The sequence below is a fragment of the Gobius niger genome (genome assembly GCF_951799975.1).
Source record: "Gobius niger genome assembly, chromosome: 1".
Lineage (NCBI taxonomy): Eukaryota > Metazoa > Chordata > Actinopteri > Gobiiformes > Gobiidae > Gobius > Gobius niger.
This window is the reverse complement of record NC_136852.1, coordinates 75,029,682-75,040,627: the sequence shown is the minus strand read 5'-3', so window position 1 is coordinate 75,040,627 and position 10,946 is coordinate 75,029,682. Positions and strand designations below refer to the sequence as shown.

Genomic DNA, 10,946 nt, shown 5'->3' with positions numbered 1-10,946 from the left:
CAACAAAAAATGACAAAAATTCAACAAAAAAATGACAAAAATTCAACAAAAAAATGACAAAAATTCAACAAAAAAATGACAAAAATTCAACAAAAATGAGACAAAATAAAAATAAAATAATGAAAATAAAAACATACAAAAGGTGACACAACACAGCAACAACGCAAGGAAAAAGGTCAGTTTTGTGGGTCTTAGCTTTCAAATGAGGTGCTACACAGGCCTATATAATGGCCAAAGAGGACAGATTGCTTTGGTTCAGGCGGGGGGTCAGAGGTTCACTTCTCTTTCTTCACAGCCTTTGTCCCACATACAGTAGTGCTTCGGTCAGTGCAGGAACCTCCTCTGTGCAGGGTCTATCTGAGTGCAGGGGCCCCCGGGCTCTTGGCTCTGACCACCACAGCCTCAGAGCCGATGCGGTCGTCAATGAGCAGCGACACGGCGCCCTCTAGCTGTTTGGAGGCTGCCAGCGCCACGACCGCCTTCTCTGTGGGGAAGCCCATCCTCTCCAGCTGCTGCAGCCTGTGGAGAACACGAGGTCACGACATCAGGCTTCACTCAGCCTTCCTGAAGAACCAGAGGGACGTCACTCACCTGAGGGAGGAGACGGAGGACTTGGGCAGCTCCACTTTAGCCTCAGAGGGGAACGGAATGTCCCCCACCCCAGCTGTAACATCCAGGCCGCCTTGGACGTCTCCTCCAGGACGGGAACAGTCCGGGTCGTCCTGCAGAGACGCCAGGATGGCAGCGTGGAGCAGCTGTTCCTCCAAGAGCTCAGCGTCAGAGGCACCATCGGACCTGCCCCACCCGAGACCCGTCCCCCAGCCAGGGCCCGTCTGAGGGAGTGAAGGGTCTGTCCCCCAGTGAGGGCCCGTCTGAGGGGGTGAAGGGTCTGTCCCCCAGTGAGGGCCCGTCTGAGGGAGTGAAGGGTCTGTCCCCCAGTGAGGGCCCGTCTGAGGGAGTGAAGGGTCTGTCCCCCAGTGAGGGCCCGTCTGAGGGAGTGAAGGGTCTGTCCCCCAGCGAGGGCCCGTCTGAGGGAGTGAAGGGTCTGTCCCCGGGGGGTGGGGCCTCACAGAAGGGCCTGGCTCTTCTCTGGGCAGCGCTTCAGAATGGAGACTGTGTCGGAAAATCAAAAAGGAAGAAAATAATTATTTGATTCAACTTCGTCTCAAAAAAATGTGTTTCACAGTTATTGAAAATATTGTCGATTTTTGGCTCACGAAGGACCTGGAGACGAGACTCGAGCTCCTTCTCAGCGAGTCTGCATCGACACCACACTTAACAGGTGTGTGTTACACTGAGAGCCGTCCCACGAGCAACACACCAAACAACTACAGTTCCCTTTACTTAGGACCTAAGAGTAACTTTATCGTCATATAGATGTTTATTAATGAAACAGAAAGCGACAGTGAGACTTATTATGAGTTTATTATGAGAGGAAAAGTTCTCACTGTGAGTTTGAAGAAGCTAAATGATATCATGTAAATACGACATATTTGAATCTGAATGACTTTGTAAACTCATAAGAACCTTTTATTTATTTAAAAGTATCATCAGTCAAATTTGTGATTTTTGCCACATTATGGGCTGTGAGGACGGTGGGGGCGAGGGAGAGGTCCCTCACTGAGGCCTGAGTGAAGGTCCCTCACTGAGGCCTGAGTGGAGGTCCCTCACTGAGGCCTGAGTGAAGGTCCCTCACTGAGGCCTGAGTGAAGGTTCCTCACTGAGGCCTGAGTGAAGGTCCCTCACTGAGGCCTGAGTGAAGGTCCCTCACTGAGGCCTGAGTGAAGGTCCCTCACTGAGGCCTGAGTGAAGGTTCCTCACTGAGGCCTGAGTGAAGGTCCCTCACTGAGGCCTGAAGGTCCCTCACTGAGGCCTGAGTGAAGGTCCCTCACTGAGGCCTGAGTGAAGGTCCCTCACTGAGGCCTGAGTGAAGGTCCCTCACTGAGGCCTGAGTGAAGGTCCCTCACTGAGGCCTGAGTGAAGGTCCCTCACTGAGGCCTGAAGGTCCCTCACTGAGGCCTGAGTGAAGGTCCCTCACTGAGGCCTGAGTGAAGGTCCCTCACTGAGGCCTGAGTGAAGGTCCCTCACTGAGGCCTGAAGGTCCCTCACTGAGGCCTGAGTGGAAGGTTCCTCACTGAGGCCTGAGGGGTGTAGGGGAAGGGAGGAGGGAGTGGTTTCCGAAAGGCCCCTGCTGTTGTCTTCAAGACATACTCAATAGTCGACTCCTTCTGCTCACTCGTTTACGTTAATGCTCCTCCTCCTACCCTGCTCCTAAAAAGGGCAAAAGGGCGGGATCTTCACTGTTCCTTTAGCTCTGATGCTAACGGCCTGTCAATCAAAGTCAGGCCCTCACTAATGTACAGGAATTCATAAATGTCCTTCTTTAATTACACCTAGTCCAGCGTTATCACCGGGGCAAAACACAGCTGTACCAAGTTTAACATGATGAACCAGGCTTCACAGTGGTTTAAACGTGTCTAAAGAGCAACGCTTTCTAATGGAAAACTAGCTTTTTCTGCTGCCACTAGATGGAGCTACTGCAGCGATGACGGCCCGCTGTGAAAACAGTGCTACCCGCGACACAACTGCTGGAGACAGGGGCGGACCAAATGCATTCTCTCCACCATAGTCGTCACTTTTAATTTCCCTTATGTGTTTTTGTCACTTTTTTATTACTTTTCTGCTCGATTTTTGTCATTTTTTGCAGTTTTTTTGTCACTTTTTTGTTGAGTTTTTGTCATTTTTTAGCTGTTTTCGTTGTGTTTACATCCTCATTTTCTTCTCGTTTTTTGCCTCTGTTTTAAAGAAGCTTTTAGATTTGGAGAATTTGGAGAAAACATGTTCAGGCGGGAGTTAAGAGGCTTAACCGAGCTTTACCCAAATCTAAAAGCTTAAAAGAAAAGCATTGAAATAGCAACGAAAACGAGGGTGAAAAGCGACAAAAAAGTGACAAAAACGTGACGAAAACATGACAACAAAGCAACGAAGAAAGCGACGGAAAAGGAATAAAAAGTGACCAAAAAAATGCAGCGATCACTTTTGTAGGCTTAGCTTTCAAATTAAGCGTCACACTGTTGCTTTCCAGTTGAAAAGCTTTCAGATTTGGGTAAAGCCGAACTGGAGAATAGGCTCTCGGTTAAGAGGTTAAAATATGTCTTTGTGGAAGTGCTGCATTTACACTCATTTGGGCCCGGCTGGTCAGAGTCCAGGGCCCTTTTTCAGTCCCAGTCCGCCCCTGTGCTGGAGCCAAAAAATGGACAAAAAAATGGACAAAAAGGTGACAAAAAATGTACACTAAAAAGCTAAAAAAGTTTTTAAAAATGTACGAAAAAAAATGACAAAAAAATGACCAACAAGTTACGCAAAATTGACACAAAAAACGGACATAAAATGTGCAAAAAAAAAAGAAGCCAAAAACGTGTCCAAAATTTTACAAAAAAGTGCAAAAAATGTGACACAAAAAAAGCAAAAAAATTGACAAAACTTTGACAAATGACGACACAAAAAAACGACAAAAACACTTAAAAAAAAAGTGACAAAAAATGTACACTAAAAAGCTAAAAAAGTTTTTAAAAATGTACAAAAAAATTGACCAAAAAGTTACACAAAATTGACACAAAAAGCCAAAAAACGGACAAAAAATGTACAAAAAAAATTTGTTTTTGTTTAGTGTCCAAAATTTTACAAAAAAGTGCCAAATATGTGGCAAAAATGACGGGAAAAGTGACACAAAATTGACACAAAAAAGCCACAAAATTATGAAGAAAATTATGAAAAAGTGACAAAAAAATTGACAAAAAGGTGACAAAAAATGGACACAAAAAAGCTAAAAAAGTTTTAAAAAATGTACGGAAAAATGACAAAAAATGACCAACAAGTTACGCAAAATTGACACAAAAGCCAATAAACTGACAAAAAAAAGTAAAAAAAACAAAACAAAACAAGAAACTGTGTCCAAAATGTGACAAAAAAATTACAAAAAAAAGCAAAAAAATGGACAAAACTTTGACAAATGACGACACAAAAAACGACAAAAACACTTTAAAAAAAGTGACAAAAAATGGACAAAAAAGTGACAAAAAATTTACACTAAAAAGCTAAAAAAGTTTTTAAAAATGTACAAAAAAATGACAAAAAATTAACACAAAAAGTTACGCAAAATTGACACAAAAAGCCAAAAGATTCACACACAAAAAAAGTGTTTTTGTTTTGCTAAAAAGTGCCAAATATGTGACAAAAATGACGGGAAGAGTGATAAAAAATTGACACAAAAAAGCCACAAAATGTTCAATCCCAGTCCGCCCCTGGCTGGAGACCGTGTAGACCTCTCGCAGACCGTTTAATCGTGAGGCTGGACCTGGACTTCCTTAAAGACGCTCCTCCATCGAGTCTAAACTAAACTGTTCCAACCCCAGGGCCGGGGGCCGTGATGGGCGGGGTTTCCCACCTGTGAGAGGTAGAGTGTGTCGGCAGCCGGAGTCTGGAGGAGGAGGAGATGAAGGCCCAGTCTGGGAGGAAGTTCACGCAGCTGAACCGCTCCAGCTCCTGGACCGTCTCGATGAAGGACAAACTATCTGGTGCCGTGTTAAGAACATCATCATGAATCACCCAGACTCCAGAGCTGACCCCGCCCAGAGTGAAAACCCTGGAGAACCCTGGAGAGGAGGGTCACAGAGACGGGTCAGGGTTCAAGGATACAGTTGTGCCCGATGCAGATGGCGCAGAAGTGCAGCAGTGCAGGCGTCCCGGGCAGCAGGAGCAGAGCCAACAGCAGAGCCAGCCAGGGCAGCAGCCAGGGGGGGGCGCAGCGCAGCAGCCTCCGGCCCCGCACCTGCAGGTCACGGGGAGACAAGACATGTTGTTATTTGGACCTCGAGCGCCTCAAGTGGCAAAAAGGACGGGAAAAGTGACACAAAATGACACAAAAACGCGAAAAAATGTGAAAAAGTGACAAAAAAATTATGAAAAAGTGACAAAAAAATATGAAAAAGTGACAAAAAATTTTACAAAAAAGTGCCAAATATGTGGCAAAAATGACGGGAAAACTGACAAAAAATTTACACAAAAAAGCCACAAAATTATGAAAAAAAATATGAAAAAGTGACAAAAATGTGACACAAAAAAGCAAAAAAATTGACAAAACTCTGTCAAATGACGACGCAAAAAAAACGTCAAAAACACTTAAAAAAAAGTGACAAAAAATGGACAAAAAAGTGACAAAAAATTGACAAAAAATGGACACTAAAAAGCTAAAAAAGTTTTTAAAAATGTATGAAAAAATGACAAAAAATTTAACAAGTTACGCAAAATTGACACAAAAAGCCAAAAAACTGACATAAAATGTACAAAACAAAAGTGTTTCTGTTTTGTGTCCAAAATTTTACAAAAAAGTGCCAAATATGTGACAAAAATGACGGGAAAAGTGACAAAACATTGACACAAAAAAGCCACAAAATTATAAAAAAGTGACCAAAAAATGGACATAAAAGTGACAAAAAATTTACACTAAAAAGCTAAAAAAGTTTTAAAAAATGTACGAAAAAATGACAAAAAAATGACCAACTAGTTACGCAAAATTTACACAAAAAGCCAAAAAACTGACAAAAAAAAACAAAACAAAAAAAAAGCCAGAAACTGTGTCCAAAATTTGACAAAAAAATTACAAAAAAGTGCCAAAAATGTGACACAAAAAAGCAAAAAAATTGACAAAACTTTGACAAATGACGACACAAAAAAACGACAAAAACACTTAAAGAAAAGTGACAAAAAATGGACAAAAAAGCCAAAAAATAATGAAAAAGTGACAAAAAAATAATGAAAAAGTGAAAAAAAAATTATGAAAAAGTGAAGAAAAAAAATATGAAAAAGTGATAAAAAATTGACAAAAAATTGACACTAAAAAGCTAAAAAAGTTTTAAAAATGTACAAAAAAATGACAAAAAATTGACAAAAAAGTTACACAAAATTGACACAAAAAGCCAAAAAACTGACAAAAAATGTACAAAAAAAAGTGTTTTTGTTTAGTGTCCAAAATTTTACAAAAAAGTGTCAAATATGTGACAAAAATGACAGGAAAAGTGACAAAAAATTGACACAAAAAAGCCAAAAAATTATGAAAAAAATTATGAAAAAGTGACAAAAAAATGGACAAAAAAGTGACAAAAAGGTGACAAAAAATTGACACTAAAAAGCTAAAAAAGTTTTTAAAAATGTACGAAAAAATGACAAAAAAATGACCAACAAGTTACGCAAAATTGACACAAAAAGCCAAAAAACTGACAAAAAAAGTAAAAAAATAAAAAAAAAGCCAGAAACTGTCCAAAATTTGACAAAAAAATTACAAAAAAGTGCCAAAAATGTGACACAAAAAAAAAAATTGACAAAACTCTGACAAATGACGACACAAAAAAACGACAAAAAATTGACAAAAAAGCCAAAAAATTATGAAAAAGTGACAAAAAAGTGACAAGAAATTGACGCTAAAAAGCTAAAAAAGTTTTAAAAAATGTACGAAAAAATGACAAAAAATTGAACAAGTTACGCAAAATTGACACAAAAAGCCAAAAAACTGACAAAAAATGTACAAAAAAAATTGTTTTTTGGAACTTTTTTGTAAAATTTTGGACACTTTTGTGTACAAAATTTTACAAAAAAGTTCCAAATATGTGGCAAAAATGACGGGAAAAGTGACAAAAAATTGACACAAAAAAGCCACAAAATTATGAAAAAAATTATGAAAAAGTAACAAAATTGACAAAAAAAACAACAAAAAAATGACAAAAAAGTGACAAAAAATTGACACTAAAAAGCGAAAAAAGTTTTTAAAAATGTACGAAAAAATGACAAAAAAAATGACCAAAAAGTTACACAAAATTGACAAAAAAAAGCCAAAAAAATGACAAAACTTTGACAAACGACAAAAACAAAAACACTTACAGTTACAGTTACAGTTACAAAAAAGCCGTGACAAACTCAGCTTCCTCCTAAAGTTACTCTACAGGCTGAAAGCTCCAGTCGAGAAGCTTTTGGATTTGGGTAAAGCTGCACTCGGGTAAGGCGAGGACACATTAGCATCAGCAGAAGAAGCTGACATTAGAGTCTGTCCCACCTGCCGGCACTGGGCCGTGAAGAGGCTCATCTGCACCGCGGAGTACCCGCACACCCGGCTGGCCTCGCCCACGCCCACCCACAGCACCAGGCTGTAGGCGCAGGGCAGCGCCGCCATGGAGAGGGCGGAGAGGAACACGAAGGCCACGGTGCCCCAGCGCTGCTCCTGACACGGCCCCACCAGCAGGAGGCAGCACACGCTCACCAGCAGGGAGGGGGCGTCGTCGTGGCTCAGGGCGTACAGGAACACGTCTGGGAAGAGACATACAGATGTGTCAGCGGTCTGAAACTCCCGCCTGAACAGAGCACATATCTACAGTTCAGCTTCTTCTGAAAGAGTCCAAAATAATCAGTCAATAGTGATGAAGAGGAAACGTGAACAAGGATGAAAAAGGATGTGGCAAAAATGCAGAAGGAGAAAACTGCAGATCCACCAGGAAGCCGGTCCACCCGTCAGGCTTTAGGAAGGTCGATGTTAATGGAGTCAGTAACTGATTTTCTTTTCATAAAAACAAATAAATAAATTCTTATGAACACACATGCTTCTGTTGACTGATAAAGATAATATAACAGCTTAGGAACTAACCCTAATCCTAACCTAAACCTAAAATATAAATGTAAAACTGTGCTGTCAAAAGTTAGCCTCTTCACTCCCGCCTGAACCGACAGCATTTTCTCCAGTTCAGCTTTACCCAAATCCTGTAGGCCAGTGTAACGCCTCATTTGAAAGCTAAGGTCTACAAAGCTCATCTGAATGGATCTTTTTCCTCACATCATCAGATTTTTTTCCATCTTTTTTGGGGGGGTTTTCAACTCATTTTGTAACTTTTTGTCATTTCTTTTTAATCAATGTGTTTGTCATTTTTTTTGGTCATTTTTTGGTCATTTTTTGTCATTTTTTGTCACATTTTTGTCATTTTTTTGTCATATTTTTTTGTCACATTTTTTTGTCACATTTTTTTGTCATTTTTTGTCACATTTTTGTCATTTTTGTCATTTTTTCGTCAAAGTTTTCTCACTTTTTTCTCACATTTCCATCATTGTTTTCGTCTCAGTTCTGTCACTATTTTCTCACCTTTTTTTCCAGAAGCTTTTGGATTGGGGTAAAGCCAAACTGGAGAAAATATGCTCGGTTCAGGCGGGAGTTAAGGGGTTAATGAACCAATGTTTGGACAGAATTGTCTTTGTAAATGTTAATGGCTATAGTTTAGTTGACCAGCAGAGGGCGCTCTAACAGTGAGCTGTGATTTCCCTGCCTTCATTAGCACCATGGAGACAGGCCTGTGTCATTGTTGGTATGTTTTCTATAGTTCATGTTTGCATTTCCAACATTTATGGGAATCACAGTTCAGACGCTAAACATGCACAGGGTGAAATATGACATTTACAGTAAGTGATGTTAAATGTTTGGTCAAAAACAGCTAAAATTGTGATTAAAGTAGGAACTGTTTGTAGGAAGTGTTTAAAGCTCTGGTCAAATCTGCTTAAAAAGGCCTTCAGAGCCTAAATACTATTATTCATTGTATTTCTTTTCCACGGTTCTCAACCTGCTGCTGCTGCTCTGAAGAAAAACAACAAAGTCTAAAGAATAAAAAGACGTAGTTGAGCCTCTGTCCTCCATCGACTTCTGGCTTTTCCAGTTCAGCCCACACTGACAAAACAAAAACATAAAATATGAACAAATAACACGAATCCGCCTCACCGTCACGGATCTGCCTCGGCTCTGGAGCGACTATAATTTAAAATATATATAAAAATGTGACAAAGAAGTGGTAAAAACAAAATTCCAACATTCAGACACTAAACAAATGTCTATAACTGTATCTAAATGTTTCATTGTGTCTGACACAGATGTGAGCCTGATGTGCTGGGCTTCTGTTGTGCGGCCGTTGATAAATGAGTCTGAAACATTGTGTTTTTTTATTTGGCTTTTTCATCACTTCTTTATCGTGTTATTGTTGCTTTTCCAGCACATTTTTGTGGCTCTTTTTTTCATCATTTTTTTAATTGTGTTTTGGTTGCTATTTGGACACCGCGTTTCCGTCGCCGTGTCCAAGAAGCTTTTAGATTTGGGTAGATCAGGTGGGTGTTAAGAGGTTTAAATGAGGATTCTTAACACATATATTTGGTTACTCAGCACAGCCCTTATGACTGGTGGTGATGCTAGGAGAGGAAAATTGGATAATCCACAACCTATGAATTCCGGTATAACATAACACATAAAGCATTCAAAAGCAGACCCAGTATATTGTATTAGTACGGGGGTAGGCAGATTTGCGTCGTGGAGGGACGATTTTCATCATCGCCAAAACACCCAAAGGCCGAATCTCAACATTGTCGCCTAAAGTAAAAAACTATCTGCAAATGCCAATGTTTTACATCAGTGGTAAAAAGTGGCAGGCTCTGGGACCCACCATTCCCCTCAGATGACAAACCTATAATTGTAATTTGTCACATATTGTATAAAATATTGTATTTTCTAGTTTTTGTTGAACAAGCAGTAGATTTCCCTTTAGGACTGAAATTATGATCAAAACAACCCAATAACATTCATTTTAACAGAAACAGTTAGGGCTTCCATGCAGTTTCAGAATGAAAATATTGAATAAAAGTTCCCTATAGACTCGCGACCCACTCAAAATGACCCACTTTTGGGCCCCGACCCACGAGTAGAGAATCACTGTTTAACATTATTTATGACCAAGCGGAATGTTCTGACCGGACATTTTTAAAATACGGACACTATTTCTCACATTTCAAGAGTACTTTAACAGGTATTTAATCTCTTATTTGCATATTAATATTTCTCAAAATCACCTTGGGGGCCAGAGGTTCTGTGCTGGAGGGCCGGATTTGCCCCCCAGGCCTGACGTTGCCTACCCCTGTATTACTGAGAACCCCCTGCGTTTGGCTGAGCAGTGTCGGTGTCAAACACAGACTGTAAAAACAACCCCTGCATTAGAAACTGTAATGCTTCCCCACAGTCCAGGTGCTTCAGTGATTCTGCAGCAGAATGATTTTAAACGTAACACTCTTACCCGTGAGACTTGGCAGGTTCCCCTCGGGTCCCAGACTGAGACTGGCTTGGATCCCCGCCCCGTGCACGGACAGCATCACCAGCAGTAACAGAACTGTGCCCGAGAAGAACCCGGGGCGATGTGACCCGAACCGACTCCACACGGAGAACACGCGCGAGATCATCGTTTGGCACGAGCTGCAGAGGCGCAATGGACATATTTGATAACAGAGAAGATCTAACACATGTGGGGGGGCACGTGGGGTCAGGTGACACATGAATACAGTCTGGAGAAACCCCCTTTAATCCGTGTATATGTCCTGTAAAGTGTGCTCTTCTGTCGGTCAAAGATGAAGGTAAAAACACGTCCACTTCCATGAGCGGCTTTGTTTTTCCGGGTGTGTCACGTGGCTCCGGTGACGTCGTCCCTTCCGTTCATTTGGCACCGTCCACAGTTGTTTAAACACGCAAATTTGTGTGGAAAAAAGTCGCAAATCTGTTAGGAAAAAAATGTAGAAAATTTGCCAGAAGAAAATAGCAGATTTGTGAGAAAAAAAATCAGACATTTGGCAGGAAAAAAAATCAAAGATGTTTTTTTTTTTCCTCGCCTCCAAAATAAAAGCATCTGAACTTTTTTTTTTTTTTATTGCAAAGTCAATTGACAATATATCTTAATCAAAAAAAGGCAATGCAAATGACTGCTGTGCATGAAAATCTACGCAGCATCAAAAAATAACACAAAAAAAAAGATTTAGATTCTAGAATTTGAAGAGACTTATACAAGGACATCATTTTTAAAAGGAACAATTGGGATTTACACTCA

At 40.5% G+C, this 10,946-nt stretch overlaps 1 protein-coding gene across 1 annotated transcript; it reads right to left on the bottom strand.

The window, feature by feature from the left end:
- Nucleotides 1-283: 283 nt before the first annotated feature.
- rhbdd3 (rhomboid domain containing 3) lies at nt 284-10,322 on the bottom strand. Its single transcript, XM_079553208.1, has 6 exons — nt 10,146-10,322; nt 7,109-7,359; nt 4,699-4,831; nt 4,448-4,574; nt 592-1,113; nt 284-519 (listed from the first exon to the last, which is right to left on the bottom strand). Exons 1-6 carry the CDS (start codon nt 10,306-10,308, stop codon nt 354-356), a joined length of 1,362 nt encoding a protein of 453 aa, XP_079409334.1. The 5' UTR covers nt 10,309-10,322; the 3' UTR covers nt 284-353.
- Between the last annotated feature and the right edge of the window lie 624 nt (nt 10,323-10,946).